At 41.6% G+C, this 17,989-nt stretch overlaps 1 protein-coding gene across 6 annotated transcripts; it reads right to left on the reverse strand.

Moving 5' to 3' along the window:
* Nucleotides 1-3,190: 3,190 nt before the first annotated feature.
* On the reverse strand, nucleotides 3,191-16,598 carry Higd1a (HIG1 hypoxia inducible domain family member 1A). Of its 6 annotated transcripts, none has more exons than XM_008849471.3 (4): nucleotides 16,145-16,598; nucleotides 7,916-8,034; nucleotides 4,950-5,084; nucleotides 3,191-4,320 (listed from the first exon to the last, which is right to left on the reverse strand). In XM_008849471.3, exons 1-4 carry the CDS (start codon nucleotides 16,546-16,548, stop codon nucleotides 4,271-4,273), a joined length of 708 nt encoding a protein of 235 aa, XP_008847693.2. In that variant the 5' UTR covers nucleotides 16,549-16,598; the 3' UTR covers nucleotides 3,191-4,270. The 6 variants fall into 6 exon arrangements, with proteins under 6 accessions (XP_008847693.2, XP_008847694.1, XP_008847696.1 ...); XM_008849472.3 differs by having other exon boundaries at nucleotides 16,125-16,286; XM_008849474.3 differs by having other exon boundaries at nucleotides 7,916-8,030; nucleotides 16,125-16,254.
* Between the last annotated feature and the right edge of the window lie 1,391 nt (nucleotides 16,599-17,989).

The raw sequence follows: 17,989 nt of genomic DNA on the forward strand, positions 1-17,989 counted from the left end.
AAGAGGAATAGGGACAAATATGAGACTCTGCGAATACAAATTTATGAAAAGCTGACAGGATTTGGTGCTGGTTTCCTATAGACTAGGAGTAAGGAGAGGCATCTCTGAGAGGCTGAGACCAAGGGAAGATAGTAGGAGATGGAGGCATTGGACAAATATGAGACTCTGCGAATACAAATTTATGAAAAGCTGACAGGATTTGGTGCTGGTTTCCTATAGACTAGGAGTAAGGAGAGGCATCTCTGAGAGGCTGAGACCAAGGGAAGATAGTAGGAGATGGAGGCATTGTTGAAAGAAATGAAAATGCTATGAAAATGAAATGCCGATAAAAGCAGGGAAGACAGTAACCCCACTGAAGATGAGGGAAAGACTGTGGCCAGGCGTGGTGGCCAAATCTTTACTTCCTTGGCTACACTAGAAACAGGAAACTTTTAACAGTATTATGAAAAGTTCAAACGACTACAGATGACCTGTTCCTTGTTCCTCTAAGGTGACTGACACTGGCCTCCACCTTAGACTCATTTAGGGATAATTTTCCTCTTTTGTCTTGCCTCATCTGGGGGCTAAGGGGAAAAGTAGACTCTTTAAGAGTGGAACTAGGTTGCATGAGCAATCCTTCTATTAACAGATACCAGTAAACCACTTGGTGGCCACATAGAAATCCAGTTAAGGCAGGTACATGTTCAGTTTTCTCTTTTAAACCTAGAGCCTTCAGATACGACCAAGCATATAATCGGCAGTTCCAGTATTTAACATGTGATACCTTAGTTCTGGCCTTGCAATGAGTCAATGGACTGTGGATTCATACAGGGATAGAACTTAACTTTAAATTCCGGGAAATCTGAGCAGCACTTCCTCACCCCTGAGGCAGGAGGCCCGGTCCACATGAGCAAAGTTCCCGGGAACAGCCTGGGTCTCTCCCAAGTTCTGATGTGATACACAAACTACACTAAGGGAGCTTCCAAATGTGGGCCGATTCCAACTCACCACCAGATGTCACTGTTGCTCAGCGACTAGAAAGTTAAATTAGTAACTGCAGATTGGTTCCTGGACCCCCAGAATTCTAAAACCCAAAGACAGAAGCTCAAGCTCTTATATAAACTGTGAGGTATTTACTATAAGCTGTGCATATTTTCTCTCCAGATTATAGTACTTAATACAACACAATGTTAGTAAATAGTTGTCATGTGATACTGTTAGAAATTGTGGCTGGGAAACAAGTCTACAGATGTTCAGTACTGACAAAACTTAAAAAAAAATCAATCTATGATGGCTGATTCCATGGATGTGGAACCCAAAGACATGAAGGATCAACTGTTAACTTTTTTTCCTAAAAGCAAGGCTTATTCTAATTCAATAACCATTAACTGAACATTAGGGTGAGCCAGGGACTAATGCCAAGCGCTTTAGATAAAAAAGACCATTATGTTCTCAGACAGGCAACTAGGGTAGAAGGGCAGGGAGCAATCACACACACCAATGCTCCAACATCCAACATTGAGTGAAGTCTCTCCATGAAAAGCCAAAGCAGAAAAACTTCTTTGGAGAGACATCTTGGGCTCCGTCCCAGCCAGATGCTCCTGTTCATTCCTCTACCTCTCAAAGTCAGGCTTTGTTGTAATCACACTGCCAGCCTCCCTTTAAACCCCTATACTTGACACAGCAATAATGATCAGCAGCCATGTACTGTTTACTAAAGCATTGACTGCTTCCCTACACCCTGTATTCCTTTTCTTTAATCCTAACAATCCTATGGCAGATACTATCCCTACTTTACAGGAAGACAGCTATTTGGCTCATTGGCAGAGCTGAATCCTTATGTCATTAAAAAAAAAAAAAAGTCTTAAAAGCTGAATATAAATGGGAACTGAAAAATAGAAGCTTCTATAACTCATTCCTCTATAGAAAGCTCCTTTCCTGATGCCGTTAGGACTGTCTACAAGCACCTCTTGTGCCTATTCAAAGCTAAGAGCACTCAGGATAGCCTACACCTTTTAGAGTACTTTCATAGAGCTACATAGTGACCGCCAGCTAGACAGGACCACAGGTGTTTGGCTAGTCCAACTCTATCATGGATGACAGAAAAGAGATTTGGTCCAGGCTATACAACACATAGTAAGACCATGCACGCTGTGGTCTGTGTAATTTTATTAACTGCTGACACTCCAGTTTGTTTCACGAAGGCTGACATGGCAAGTCCCTAACATCTGCTGTCCACCATGTGCTGCTGACAACCTTGAGTCTTCTACAGAAGAATTCAGCAGGGTAGACTGCTACTATTCTTAAAGGGAAATTCCAACCAATCTAAACTATAAAAATGAACAGCAAAACCAGGTGCCAGGTCAACAGACTGCAGAATACAAGGGCATGCAGGCTGTTAAGTCCAAATTCCAGCCCCAAGGTTAGTCTCCTCTGGCTGAGACCTGGGCTTCAGAGTGCTGAGATCCTACTTCCTAGGGTTATCACATTTAATGCCAATATATGTTCTGAGATCAGGCAAGATGGATCAGTAGGTAAAGGTGCTTTCTGCCAAGCTTGTGAACCTGAACTGGATTGCTGGGACCCACAGGGCGGAAGAACCGACTCATGCAATGTGTCCTTTGACCTCTGTTCTCTGAGCAGGCATGCACACACAGGTACATACAGAGAAATAACGAACAGCTAGAGATGGCTCAGTGGTTAATAGAAAGCACTGCTATTGTAGAGGACCCAAGTCTGGTTCCCATCAGCTCAACTGCCTGTAACTCAAGCTCTGAGGGATCTGATATTCTGGTCGCCTGGGTAGCTGCACTAATGTGCAAAAACCACACATAGACACACAATAAAACTTTAAAAATAAGGAGCTGGAGAGATGGCTCAGCAGGGAAGAGCACTTGCTGCTCTTGGAGGACCTGGGTTCAGTTCTTGGCATCCCCAAGGCAGCCATCTGTAACTCCAGTTCCAGGGTTCCAACACCCTTTTCTTGCCTCCATGGGTGCTGGGTACACAGGAAATGCACATACATACATACAGGGAAACACATACACACACATAAATTCTTAGAGCAATGTGGGGTACATAGCAAGTGCTCAATGAAGGTAAGCTGTTATTTCTATTTGTAGATATCCTTTAACTGGTTCCTACCAAAGGCACAAACATTTTATATTTTTTTTCTAATTTTTATGCTAAGTTGAAAGAAATACAAGACATCTGATGGGTTCACTTATTTTAATAATGATACATATGTCATGTCACGATGGAATGTAGTTCAGGTTAGACAAGGGAAGTGTATCAAAGTTTGTGTATAATGTCTCACAAAACCAATCAGCCCACAAACCACTAATGACTTTCATTTTTTGATACTTTTAACATTTAATGATACTTACAGAGAAAGTACACACACAGCCCATATTTAAAATCTGTTCTTTATCTTTGCATTACCACTTGAAGTATCTATTTCTGGGTTGAGATGTAGCTTAATGGCACAGCACCTGCCTAGCATGTGAGGCCCTGGGTTTGATGCCCAACCTTGCTCTCTCTTTCTCTCTCACACACACACACACACACAAACTGTTACTTCAAGATGACATTTAAAAATCATTCTAATACCACAGCAGCAAAAATATAATTTTGTAACTATAAAAGAGCTAAACTGGGATTCACAATTAAATTACTGTTTATGCGTGTGATTCTAAATACTGCTTCTATACAGCAGTATTTTAAGCTTTCCAGGTTTGGTTTACACACATACACACACACACACACACACACACACACACACTCTCTCTCTCTCTCTCTCTCAATTGTGGGGAACTTTAAATTAGTTCTATTTCATGCACTCTTTTGAAAGAGTTCTTCAGAAGCCAACAAACCTTAAAAACTGAGGTTTTCAAACCAGCCCATGGGCAGGCAAAGGTTAAATTAACTGGGGCACACTTCCATCCAAAGCATGGAGCTTTCTGCAGCAAATGGAGAACTTCAGGATTGTCCTGCTGTCTTCTTTAAAACTAGGTTCATCGAAGAGTGTAAGGACATTTTTACCAAGTATATTCTGGTGATAGGCTTCTGTTGTGTTAGCTTGACTCCCCTGAGTGACCTCATTAGTGAACTAGTCACTAATAATTTGGTTACCAGGTAAATCGAGCTGGCAAGAAAGTAAGTCATTATTCAAAGTACTATATTATTGTCTAAACCCACTTGTATTATTTATTTTTGACAGAAACATATAACCTCAATGTGAGATGTGTAGTAACTAAAGCAAGCACTTCCAACAAGGCCGATAGCATCTCTTCTACTTCTTAGGCTTTGCCACAAATTCCTGATACATGGAGTAGCCCATACCTAAAGAAAAAACAGTTAAGCATTAAAATATTTTCTTCAATATTAAGAAAATATAAAACAGCTCATAGAACAGCTAAAACTAGTACCTCTACAAACAGACCATTCATAAGAATTAGACACCAGGAGGCTTACACGCTGGCCTCAAGTTCAAATTTCTAAAACTCTTTAAAATATAATTTACCAAGTTATGCAAGGCTAGTACCAGTCACTCACAATTATATTTACCTGGCAACTTAAAACACTCACTCACTACATAATACCAGATAGTCAATCAATCATGGCACCAATGAAAGCAGTTATGAGCCACATTTTAGAATCCTTTTCCACATTTGCAAACCCAGTAATAACTATGTCCTTATCAGAAAACTGTGTTCCTACCAACCCATTTGCATGTTCTGACAGCAATGAAATTATAAACATCACAGAATTCTTTTTTTTTTCTTTGGGTTATGTCACAGGCAATAATACCATGCTACTACTTGAATTATACTCATTATTAACCTTTCACATGTATGAGTAAATGAATTCCCAAGTTGCCTTAAGGTCAGCAGAAGTATTTACTTTGTTTGGTTTGTAAAGAAAAGCACCAATGGGAGGCACAGATGTGAAAATGTCCTGATGAAACATACCAAGAGTCATGGCTCCCACGACAAAGCCTTGGGCAGCCACACGCATGTGGATCAGGTGAATGGACATTTTTGTATTTCCTCTGCTCTTCAATTTGTATAATCCATACGCAACAATTGCTGCAAAACCTGCCATTCCTAGAAAATAAGTCACAAGTATGTCAGCTGTGTGGAGGAGGGGAACAAGGTGATTTTACCATTCATCAATATACTTTCTACAATTGTTATAAGGACATTTTACCAAATCCTTAATGAGTTAACATACAAATTAAGTTTTAGCCTTTTTTGTCTTACAACCTAAAACATGTAATTCCACAGCAAAAAGTAGCAAATCCAGAAAGTCAGGATCTTTTTCTTGTTTGTTTTGTGACAGGGTCTCATGCATCCCAGCACGCCTTGGACTTGCTATATATAGCAGAGGATGACCTTGAGCTCCTTGATCATCCTGTCTCCACCTTCCAAATTCTGGGCTTCTAGGTGTGTGCCACATCGTCTAACTAAGGTCCACCTTTTTAAAAATATAAGTTAAGGGGCTGGAGAGATGGTTCCGCGGTTAAGAACACTGGTTGTTCTTGCAGAAGACCCAGGTTCGAATCCCAGCACCCACATGGCAGCTAACCAACTGTCCATAACTCCAGTTCCAGGGGATCCGACAGCCTCTTCTACCTCCATGGACATTGCACGACACAGGTGTACTTACCTACACGCAGGCAATACACACATACATATTTAAAAAAAAAAAAAAAAAAAAAAGGGTTATGCTAGGTGTGGTGGTGCACACCTTTAATCCCAGCAGTTAGGAGGCAGAAGAAGGCAGGTATCTGTGAGTTCGAGGTCAGCCAGATCAACATAGTGAGTTTCAGGCCAGCTGGGACTACAGGGAGATCCTGCCTCAAAAAACGAAACAAAACAAAACCCCCAAACCAAACACCAAACAAACAAAAATGTAGGTTATAGGCTGGAGAGATGGCTCAGCAGTTAAGAGCACTGACTGTTCTTGCAGAGGACTTGGGTTCAATTACCAGCACCTACATGGTGGCCAACAACTGTCAGTAACTCTAGATCCAGGGAATCCAATGTCCTCTTCTGACCTTCTTGGGCATTGCACAACACAGGTGCACTTACACACATGCAGACAATATATTCATACACACAAAATAAAAATGTTTTTTTAAAAAAAATATGTGTTTGAGCTAGGTGTGGTAGTCCAGGCCTTCAATCCCAGCACTCTGGAGGCAGAGGCTGGTGAATATCTGTGAGTTCAGGGCCAGTCTGGTCTACATAGTGAGTTCGAGGCCAGCTGGGGCTATAGGAAGACCCTGTCTCAAAAACCCCAAACCAAATAGCCAGACTGCTCCCCTTCCCCAACAAAAACCATGCTCATGGATAAGTTAAAAATTTCTTTCTTTTAGATTGCTAGGTATGATAGCACATACATTTAGTCCCAGGACTCAGGAAGCAGAAGCAGGCAGATTTCTTTGAGATCTAGGCCAGCCTGGTCTACACAGCAAGTTCCGGCCAGCTGGGGCTACAGGGAGATCCTGATACACACACACACATACATATATACTAATATATACTATATTAGTAATACAGGGGATAAGCACACTATTAAGCATATATCAAAACTCAAAATCCCAACATCTCTTTCAGAAAACTATAGAACTGAGTAACATCAACCTTAATATTATATAGTTTTAAATAACTTAATATTTTAAGAAATTATACATTCTTTCAAAGGTCTAGGAAGCTTGGACAAAATACAATCATACATTAGGTCACAAAAAAAAACCTCTCAATTTCAAAAAGGCTGAATTCCTAGACTGAAAACAAAACCTTATCAAAACAAAATCACTATGCACATACATCCGAAACACCAAGTAGTTAAACACTTCTAATTGGATTTGAACGTTAAACAAGGAAATTAGGAAACAACTGTATTAGAGTAAACAACTATCAAACCTCTAGGAAGTCAGATCGAAAACAGAGAAAATAAGTATCTACCATTAGAAGAAACATGTAAGAATGGAAATCTATCAACTTCATTCATATGATTTCTGCCCTTAAATATAATTTTGTAGTTTTACTTTCTCTAGATATTAGATATTCTTAGATTTTGCCCCCCTCTAGATGTTTTTTGATGCATTCATTAAAATGATCTTTTCTCTTACTGGGTTCTAGCTGTTTTCCATTCTATTTTCCTGAATTTCGTATGTAGGTATAATTATATCACCTGCAAGTTTTCTTTCAGAAGTATACAAGGTCTTTCATGTCCTATGCAAATGTTTAGGAGCTCTAAGCAACAAAAGCAGAGCTCACATGGATCCCTGCCTCACTCCCAGTTTTGAGGGCTATGTTTTAATACTAAATATAATTTGCATCTGCTTTACATGACTAAAATCTACTCTAATTTACTGACTTTGAAATTTCTATTGAGGCAATCATATCTCTATGCATCACGTATTGTAAGGCTTTCATGGGCACTGGGCCTATGTGGCTGACACCTCAATAAACTCTGAACATCAGAGCTGGCTGGCACATACTTTCATATGTTGCCACATATCACTGCTGGAAGAATATGGGATGTCTACCAGGAGGAGACACCTCTATGTTTGTGCTCCATTCTTCGTGATATCATCTCAGACACCTTTGTGGACTCTACCTATATCCTTTCACTATATAAATCAGAACCCTGACTATATGAGTTTTTTTGAGTACTGGCAAAATATTGAATCAGAGGGTGGTCTTAGGATCCCAACACAACATGATTCACTGAAGAAACAGTCAATAGAACAAGTCTAAATCCATATAGAATTTTTGTGATGAGATTTATATGATGCCAATCTTAGCATATTTCAACAAAATTTAAAATATTGAAAATGATTTCAAGATATACTCAGTATTCGAGTTTAGCATGCTTCTGTTGTCTCAAGCTTGCAGCAAAGTGATTAGAGTACCAGTCAACTTACCAATAGGGACAAATGGTGCCTCCTTAGCTTTTCGAATAAATTTAGATCCCTGACCCTCATCATAAGAAGAAAGTGTAAGATCTGTGTTGGATGACATCGTGATTGCTTGAAGAATCTTTCTGCAAGAAAATTTTTTGAGGTTCTAGAATTAAAAACATCTAGAATATTATTAAATACTGGAATGAACTTAGAATATTACTAGCTTCCCTGAAACATGATGTATGCTATTCATGAACTTGAAAAAATGTTTTTAGAATTTAACTTCCACTATTAAAGAGAATTGTAGGGACCTGGAGAGATGGTTCAATGGTTAAGAACATTGGCTGCTTTTGCAGAGGACCCAGGTTCAATTCCTAGCACCCACATGGTAGCTAACAACTGTCCATAACTCCAGTTCTTGGGGATCCGATGCCCTCTTCTGACATTCGAGGGCACTGCACAACACAGGTGCACTTACATACGTGCAGGCAATACGCTCATACACATGAAGTAAAAATAAATAAAATTTAACGAAAATTTTAATTGTATATTGATATTTCCACCATTTTCCTTTTACTATCATATGTAACCAATTCCTTCAAAACATTAAAAAATAGCAATATTCTCAAAAATAGAAATGAACTTTATAAATTATAATAGCAACCATTAATTTTGAAGATGTCTTCATCCTTAACTTCAACTTGACAATTTTCAGGTACTCAAAGTAATAATACCTACTGTCTCTTCAACATCATGTTAGCAATCCTAAGCACTTTAGTTTTATGTTTTTAAAGTGTGTGTGTGTGTGTGTGCGCGCGCGCCTGTGCCCTCAGACTGCCATAAGGCATCAGATACCCTGGAACTGGAGTTATAGGCAGTTGTGAGTCATCCAATGTGAGTACTGGGAACCCAACTTTTGTTCCTCTGCAAGAGCAGCAAGTAGTCTTAATCAAAGATCCATCTCTCTGGCCCCCTACTAAGCATGGTTAAGTGCAGTATTCATTGTTCTCAATGTTGATTTAGTAACTCCAACATGCTGCCGGGCTTCAGTTCTCACCTGTGAATAGGTTCCAGTCCTACATGAACATTATTAATGGTTATTGTCTTTTGGGGGGCTGGACAACAGGAGCACTTAAGTGCCACAGGGTCTCCTGCACTCCTGTTACATTACAGTGTCTACACATGTAACAGTGTAACACTCATCTGTTCTTCAGATCCTCACAACACCCCCGTGAGGTAAGTAAGTAGGACAATTGTTAGTTTCCACATTAGATGAGGAAGATGAGTTACAGAATGGTGAAAGGCTCTTGGAGGAGGTTCAGGTAGCAATGGGTGGGCCTGGGGCTTAGGCAGGATATCCCTGCCACTTTCTTGGCACGTGGTCTCCACTACCGTGACTTCCCCTCTCAGTACTTTTGCAGTTTTTCTTATTAACTTCTCCAGGACCTTTCCCTTGAGTTTTATTCTCCTGTTATCGTTTTGCCCATTATACTTTTCACAAGACTACCTCCAAACTTCAGCTCCATTTCTGTTCCTTAACATTTCTCTTATCTCAGATAAATCCCTATATATATTTTGCTACCATTAGAATTCTATGGTACAGGTCTAATTCTCCTTAAAGTACTTCCTTGTTTTTCCAGAAAATGTACTATCTATATTGGCTTCATTTATTTACAACAGACATGTATCTTTCCACATAATGGCCTAAAACAAGCGATCAAGTTCATCTCTATATATTTATATCCACTTCAATGCCTATTCTTCAAAGAAAGGGATCTATAGCTGTCCAGTGTGGTGCTCAGAACCTCACTGGCATATTGACAAACATTAATACCAAACACATTAACAGCTGCTGACCGAAAATACTACAGTTGATAGCTCATATTTATTTTTCCTTTTAAATTATTTTAAATTTTAGAACTTCAAGGTACTGAAAAAAGTATCACCTAGTACAAATTCCTCAACCTAGAGATAGAAGAAATCGAGGCACCAAAAGGGTGTTACCTAATGAAAACAACTGTAACAGATTAGAGTCCAGGAGTTCTAACAAGATTCCAGTGTATTCTACCACTTGCTGCTTCACGCAGTCAGTGCCCATTCCTATAGCAGCTTGTCCCTACTTATTCCTGGCTCCAGGGAGGTCCCACCATTGCTTCACCCATTTCTCTATCAATTTTCATTTCTAGCTTCTAGGCAAGCACTTGACTGCAATGCACAAAACAAACCTCTCCCAACACACCTGGCTCAAATTTGCCCTAGCTTCTCAGTTGCAAGAAAGCATTTTAAATCCCCAAGGCTCCTTTTGTGCTTCCTGAAAGCACTATGAAAACCACTAAAGCTTTAAGTTAGTTCAGTGATGGCCAACAGCAGCTCTTTCAGAGTCAACTGGAAATGTTATCACCTTCATCTCTCCTACAGATGGATGCCAGGTGAGGGTAGTGTTCAGATGGATGCCTGGTGAGGGTAGTGTATCTGTTGAGGGCTTGTGCTCAAAGGGAGTCATCTTTGGGGAATGGTTTTTATCCTTTATTACCTTCTAGAATTCTCAAAGCTTAAGGCAAAATGAAGCTGCTCTCTTTTACTATGTGCCATTAACTAGAGGAACTTGTTTACACCATTTGGAAGCATGTGACCTTGTAAAATTCCCTAGAAGGAAAATCTTCTAGTCTTCCCCTCTATAACAGGTAAGGCCACAAAACCAAAAACCAGCTAGTAGAGGAATGAAATCAGCTAAAGAGATTGGAAACTGGCATAATGCAAGTTGTTTCCACAATGTTCAAATGGCAACCAAATGTAAACATGGAACTTACTCATACATGAAGTGCAAAGAATTTACTTATTTTATGAAACAGCCTGTCTTTCATCTTATCAGATTATCAATACAAAATGTTAACACATTACTGTGGTTATTTACTCCTTTGAGAGAGTAACTAATGTTGCTAGAAATAGCTCCTTTTAGATATATTTTTATGCTCAACTGAACATCCTTTGAGTTTTATGATCTGAAGTTATTACTTTTAACATCACTACACCACAAAACAACTACTTTCATGGCCTTCTTAATGAGTATTAGCTTTTGATCTACCTTCTTCTCCATACCTTCCTAATACTCTCAAGGCTTCCTCCTAAAAACTTTCTACCTTCTCGTTTTTAAAAAATATTTTATTTTTATTTTATGTTTACAAGTATATTGCCTGCATACAGGTAGGTGCACCTGAGTTGTATGGTCATGACAATTCAATTTCACCTTTATCAAAATACAGTCAATGAACAATTTTGAATTGCTTGTTACCCTTACCCATAGATTAAACAGAGGAGGCAAATAAAGCACTCTGATTAGTACCAATTACTGCCCACCCCATTACCACATATATCTTAGGCTCTTCATGTGCCGTACATTCCCATCAGGAGGTGAAGCCCTGAGGTAAAAGGCCCTCAAAATCCAACTCTAAAGGGAGCATGTGTAGTTTGAAAAGCGAATTCATCCTTCTTTACCCCCCAGTCCACTGAGGAGTCAATATTGTCAATTAAGAGAAGACAAAAACTAGCTTGACAGAATATTCAGACAGAATGAAATCTTTTCTTTACGTGTACTCCATTACTTCCTAACTCAATAAACTCTTACTAAGCTTTTTTTATATGCAAGTTTCAGTAGGCTCAAGGTTCAGGATGCTTGCTATGTTTATACAGATAAAGCAAATACTGAGGAGCCAGGCGTGGTGGCACAGTTGTAATCCCAGCACTCAGGAGGCTGAAGAAGTCTAGGGAGTAAGATTTTGAGTTCTAGGACAGCCTAGACTAGATAGGGAAATGACAATCCCCTCCCTGAATCTCAAAGAAAGCAAAACAAATAAACAAAACCCCTGAACAGGCTACAGAGTGGGATCCTGACTGGAAGAAAAAACAAATACACAAAAATCCACAAAAACAAATACTGAAATAACTACTGGCTAAATTTTTTTTTTTTTTAATTTAAAGGAATGGACAGAATGTGCTTAATTGCCAGTAAATATAATCCTTAAAATGGGATAATCCACACAACAGGAAACTATTAGCTAAAGGAGGTTTGGGAAGTTTCACCAAGACTTGAGATTTCAAGAACTGTACAAATGGACTCTACAGGGAGGACTGCACACACATTTACTCTAGGCTGATATATGTATTAGCTACCTTCACACCTACCCACAAACTTTTCAGAGACAGGACTGTGTTAATCACAATCCTCTTTTGCCGTCTTCAACTCTGCATTCTAGCAATTGTTTTTGTTCTGTTCTCTGTACTTCCAAGGGTTTCCATAGCTGACTCCTGTCATGACAGCATTCCTCCCTTTTGCCACTTTCCATCTCTCTTCACAATCTTTCCTAGCTAACTCCTATTTTTTCAGGTTTGCATTTGAATTGCCCTCCTCCAGGAGTCTCCGATTCCTCTGTTCATGCTTAGTACTTTGGTTATGCTCTCCTATAGAACCTTCACTACCGTTTCCTTGAAGCCAGACTCCTATATCTCCTGTACTTATATGTATTTCCATGGTCTGCTGTAAAGCCCTATATTCACTACTATAAAATGTTTATTAAACCTGTGTCAATATCTATTAAAGAAAAAAAAAAAAAGTAACCAGAGTAGGTCTTGATTCCTTGAGGCTACAAATGTCAAAACTGTGAAGACCACAACCCACTTTTTAAAAATATTTTATTATTTTTATTTTATGTGTTTGAGTGTTATGCATGCATGTTGGTAAGTGCATCCTGTTGTGCAATGCCTGCAGAGAACAGAAGAGGATGTTGGGTCCCCTGGAACCAGAGTTATGGACAGTTGTTAGCTGCTATGTGGGTGCTGGGATTCAAACCCAGGTCTTCTGCAAGAACAGTCAGTGTTCTTAACCATTGAGCCATCTCTCCAGCCCCAACCACAACCCACTTTAAAAAATTCCCTTTACCTCAATACCTCCTGATCTCAAACATCATTTGAGAACTGTCTCCTAAAGCATTGGGCTAGGGATGTAGTCCAGTGATACAGTATTTGCTTAGTATGCATGAGGCTATGGGTTATACACCCCCATCACTGTCAAAAGCAAACAAAAACACATAATTATTATTATTTTGGTCTTTTTGAGACACCCTGTCTCTCTGTACCCCAGCTGGCCTGGAATTTACTATGTAGACCAGGCTGGCCTTGAACTCAGAGATCCGCCAAGTGCTGGGCTTAAAGGTGTGCGCCACTACGCCTGCCGGGCTAGCACATTGTTTTTTTTTTGTGGATGAGTATAATTGTTCAGCAGGTCCATGGAGCAAAATGCTTTCTCTCTTCGCCTTTCAAGAGAGAAGGGAGTAACTGTCTCTTTACTGTATATAAAATAACAGAGGTAAATCTGTTCTTTCCCATTCTTCCCCTGTGATAGGCTCTGAAGCTAGTGCACACAGGACGTTTTTCACTTTGAGCAAGTAGCCTCCACAATTAAGAATCAGGGTGTGGGGTGCCATGCGGTCAATATTTGTTTTAGAAGACTAATGGCAGACAGCGGTAGTACATGCCTGTAATCCCAGCACTCAGAGGGAGGATCATGTTAAAGCCAGGATCGGCTTAGTAGCAACACTTTGGCTCAAAACAACAAAAATGCTGAAATCAAAATTATAAATGATGCCTATCGGGCATATATGGGCAGATGTCCAGCAGGAAGCTGGAGATGAGTTTGGAACGCAAAGAAAGCTATGAGGATGGAGCTATAATTACATGACCTGGATGAGAGAGGCATTCACTCCAATGCATTAGCACTCATTAGCACCAATTATACTTGCATTTGGCTATCAGGAGGGCATCCAAAGAGCAGATGAGAAACTAAGGCAAGAGATTTCAAGTTTAAAGCCAGCCTGTGCTACACAGAAGACCCTGACTCAAAAGGAAAATGAAACAAAAAAGACAGAGGAGGGACAAATGACAATCTGTCTTTGATCCAGGAATACCTCACGTACATATTTCAGGAAAAAGTCAGATGAAATATGAATACTTAAAATCCAACACATAGCAGAGCTGTTATCCTAAATTCAAATTAGATCATTATATCATCTTAGAAATGAGGTAACTCTAATGTAGTATAAATTAAAAATACTTTCTGAATATATATATTTTGATAATTACCTTTATAACCTAGAAATGTCCCAAATATTCCTAAAACACAGCCACTGTGAAAAAAATCTTTTAAAGTATGAAGGTCAGTAAGCACAAATAATTTAAGAGTATGAAATGAATCGGGGATGGAGAGATGGCTCAGTAATCAAGAGTACTCATTGGCTGCTCTTACAAGAGGAACCCTGGTTTGGTTCCTAGCACCCATATAGCAGCTCACAACCACCTGTAAACTCCAGTTCCAGGGGAACTCTTCTGACCTCCACAGGTGTTGCACACATGTGGTGCATGCACTTACATATGTGTAGGGGAAATATACCCGTAAAATAAAAATAATGAAAATACTTAAAAAAATTAATCAGACGGTGATGAATATCCTTATTTTACAGATTAAAAAAATAGGTTTGAAGGGTTATGTGAATTTTTTAAGAATACATCTCTGCCAGAGCAGGATTAGAATCCAGGTCTTCCAATGCATAGTAGAGAGTTCTTCTGGTTGACAATATTTTATCAAAACTTTTATGACACAAGCACAAACAAATTTAACCTGGAGATATAAAAACCTATTCTTCAACAGAAACCCCCAATACTCTCTGAACTGTAAAAATGTGTAAGTCATGTCTAAAAGTTAAATGGAATCTTTTTTCCTCAGTCACTTAAATCATCTAACAACTTCAGCTGTGATTTGAAGAGATATTTTTCCACTAGATTTTCCTTTATAATCTCATTCACCCAGTGATTGTATCTGTTGGAAAGTAGAACTACAAAAATTTTTTTTTGTCATTTTGAGACAGGGTCTCTCTGTAGCCCCAGCTGTCCTGGAACTCACTATGTAGACCCGGCTGGCCTTGAACTCACAGAGATCCACCTGCCTCTGCCTCCCGAGTGCTGGGATTAAAGACATGGGCTACCACGCCCCGCTACAAAAATTTTTTAAAAGGTACCAGTAACCACATAGTCAAGCTGTATGTAGAAAACAAATTATTCTGTAAGTTCAGTTAAGACTGCTGACACCAGCTCAAGGCCTGTCTGGCTTACATAGCGAGATCCAGGCCAGCAAGGGATACATAGTGAGACCCTGCCTTAAAAAACAAAACAAAATAAACAACAACAAAAAGACTACCGACACCCTTTTCCAAATGCATGGGAACCTCTTGGCATCAGGTGACGTAACAGACGAAAACTCTTGGACCAAGACTAATGATTTCAAAAAATTATTTGAAAATTTCATTTTGCATCAGTCACCTGGCAGTTTGTCTAAAATGGCTGCCAAGGCTCCACGGTGGAGATTCTGATTAAGAAGCAGAACACAAGGAATCTGTATTTAAGAAACCCCCAAGTGATGACGTGCACAGAGAACCCCTTAGCACACTGCAAATCCCTGCGCGCTAAGACCAGCACGCAGAACCGCTGGGGCCTGCCACCTTTTTGCATCCAAGCTGTCACGTTCCAGAGCGCCTCGGTACTTCCGGAAGCAGATTCCGTGGCTAAGGATCACCCCCAAAAGAGAAAGCGTTGCTTTCCACCCCGGGAACAAAGAGAAAGGCTAACGCTGCTGAACCACCCCGGCTGGTCCCACTTCTGAACCCACGCAGTGTTTCTGTGCGCTGTGGTTCACTTGTCTGGAGAAATTTGCATTCCGCATATACCGGGTCCGCCCTTCCTCCTCCACTGGGTCACCTCGGGACGACGCAAAGCCCGGATCGCGCACCGGGGTGGTCAGGCCCCGCAGGTGCGCTGCTTCGGCGCCCTCTCCTCACCTCCCACCCTTCCTGTGACCTTGGCCGAAGTTCTCTGCCGGTTCCACCGCTCTCCCTCCGTCCCCGCCCCGTCCCCCGAGTCGGCTCCTCTCACATCCCAGTCTCTCAACGGTGCCTCATCAGCGGGTTTCCCCTTCTTGGCCTCGATCCACCTTCACAAACTTGGGCAACGTCCCTCAGGCTCCGGGGGCTGATGGAGCCCGAGACCCGGTCTGGCGACACCTCGGCTCCCCTCAGCCGGCGTTCCGCTCCTCATCCCACCGCTTGCAGCCCCCGGCCCTCCGAAGGGCCCTTCCGCTCCGCCGGGAGCCGCCCCACGACCTCCCGGCCCCGGCTCCCTCACTCACAGAGCGACTAGTCGCCTCACCGTCCAGCCAGCTTCTGAACGCCGCTCGCGTGCGGGATCTTGCCGGCTTCAGCACATCCCGCCCACCGCAGGCGCCAGCCAATCAGAAGCCGGAAGCCGGACTGCGGGGGATCCGGATGGGCCCCGCGTAGCGTGCGAGAGCGCGGTGGGTGTGGCCACCCGGAGCGCGCCCTACCCGCATGGATAGTGTTAGACCTGAGGCCTAGGCGGCAGGGTTGGCTCCAGTCCCGGAATGCTTCATATTTCTCGCGACCTTTTCGCTGAGCTTCATGAACTTCACGTTCCCGGCGCTGGCCGCCTGCCGAGCGGAGAGCAGGCCTGGGTGAGCCGTGCGGAACACGCGGAGCCTCGAAGGCCGGTCTCTTGGGGCCCGCAGCTAGCCGGCGGGTGCTCGGCCTGCGCATGCGCTGTCGGGTCTCCTTTGGTACCCTCCCTGAAGCTTTGGAGGTCAGAGAACTGTGACCTCTCCCACTCCCGAGGAGGCGGCTCTGAGGAAGGAAGTGTCGGGGCCCTTGGGGCAGCCCGCTTCCGGGGTCAGGGCTCCTTATTGGTCATCTGTCAGAGATGTAAAACATTGTGGGGCTGTATGCAAATTAGCTTCCCTGTGTTACAAACAAAGCAGACTACTGAATGACGTAGGTACAGATAGGCACTAAAGTCTGTCAGAGATGTAAAACATTGTGGGGCTGTGTGCAAATTAGCTTCCCTGTTGTTACAAACAAAGCAGACTACTGAATGACGTAGGTACAGATAGGCACTAAACGTTGCGTAACTTTTCCAGGGAAGGGACAAAGTCAATTCTCCCACCATAGGGCACCAGAGAAAGGATCCTACCCCGGGCTAGCGTGGCGAGCCAGTGGATTTATTGGCGACCCTTACAGGGGCATGGGTGACTCAAAGGAGCTGTACCACCCAAAAGCGCATCCCAGCACGGTCATGAGCACTGCAGCTGTGGAGCTCCCTGCCCAACTTGACACAGCGCTACTGAAGCATTTCCTCTCTCCCCTTTGTTTACTGACGATGTAGCTTTGGGGAGAAACCATGTGAATCTTTGAACTTTCTAAGTTTTCTGTACCTCCAATGCTTTAATATTTTTTAAAGTTATTCATTTGTGTGTGCCATTGTGGATGTCAGAAGACACAACCTGCTGGAGCTAGTTCCTGCTTCCAATATATATGAGTCCTGGAGATGGAACTCAGGTCGGTCTTACAGGCTGGCTTTTCAATGAAAGTTGAAGTTTCAGTAACTTCCTTAGTCTTATGAGCCATCCTCCAATAACTATACAACACACGTGATGGATGAGAATTTTAAATTTTTTATTACATTTTTATTGTGTATGTGTGTGGGTGTGTATGCCATGGAAAGCCTGCGGGGCGTCAGAGGACAACTTCAGAGAGTATTCTCTCTAACCATGGGTTGGAGGAATCCAACTCAGGTTGAAACTTACTTGGATTAAGACATAAGTAGGAAACATTTCATGTTATGTATGGTAAAAATGCCATACCCTGATTATGTAGCAGCTTTCTTTTGTGAAGGCATGCATTTTGTATGGTATGTTCTAAACATTGTTTTGCTGAGTAGGAACTTGAGAACGGTAAATGAAGAAAGACCTAAGTGTACAGACCTAAGTGTACAGATAAGAGGCTCCTTAGGAGAGCAACAAGCCCCCTGCCTTAACCTGAGTGACTCTATTTTATACAACAGCAATTTGTTCCATTTTAGGTGCAAGTGCTAAGGCAGAGTGACTTTATTACTTATCTGGGCAAGTAGATTAACCACCAGATGTTGAACACACAAAACTTATCAAAAAGACCCCCCCCAATCTGTGCAGCAGAAACCATGGAC

The sequence above is a fragment of the Nannospalax galili genome, unplaced genomic scaffold, assembly GCF_000622305.1.
Source record: "Nannospalax galili isolate Female #2095 unplaced genomic scaffold, S.galili_v1.0 scaffold443, whole genome shotgun sequence".
NCBI classification, from domain to species: domain Eukaryota; kingdom Metazoa; phylum Chordata; class Mammalia; order Rodentia; family Spalacidae; genus Nannospalax; species Nannospalax galili.

What these genes read in the sequence shown, in the direction of transcription:
- Higd1a (XM_008849471.3), bottom strand. Translation starts at nt 16,548, where the DNA reads ATGCGCAGGCCGAGCACCCGCCGGCTAGCTGCGGGCCCCAAGAGACCG. An exon ending in GTTCAGAAGCTGGCTGGACG is followed by an intron (nt 8,035 to 16,144) that starts GTGAGGCGACTA and finishes ATTTTCTTGCAG; the next exon opens with AAAGATTCTTCAAGCAATCA. An exon ending in GGCACCATTTGTCCCTATTG is followed by an intron (nt 5,085 to 7,915) that starts GTAAGTTGACTG and finishes CTTATTTTCTAG; the next exon opens with GAATGGCAGGTTTTGCAGCA.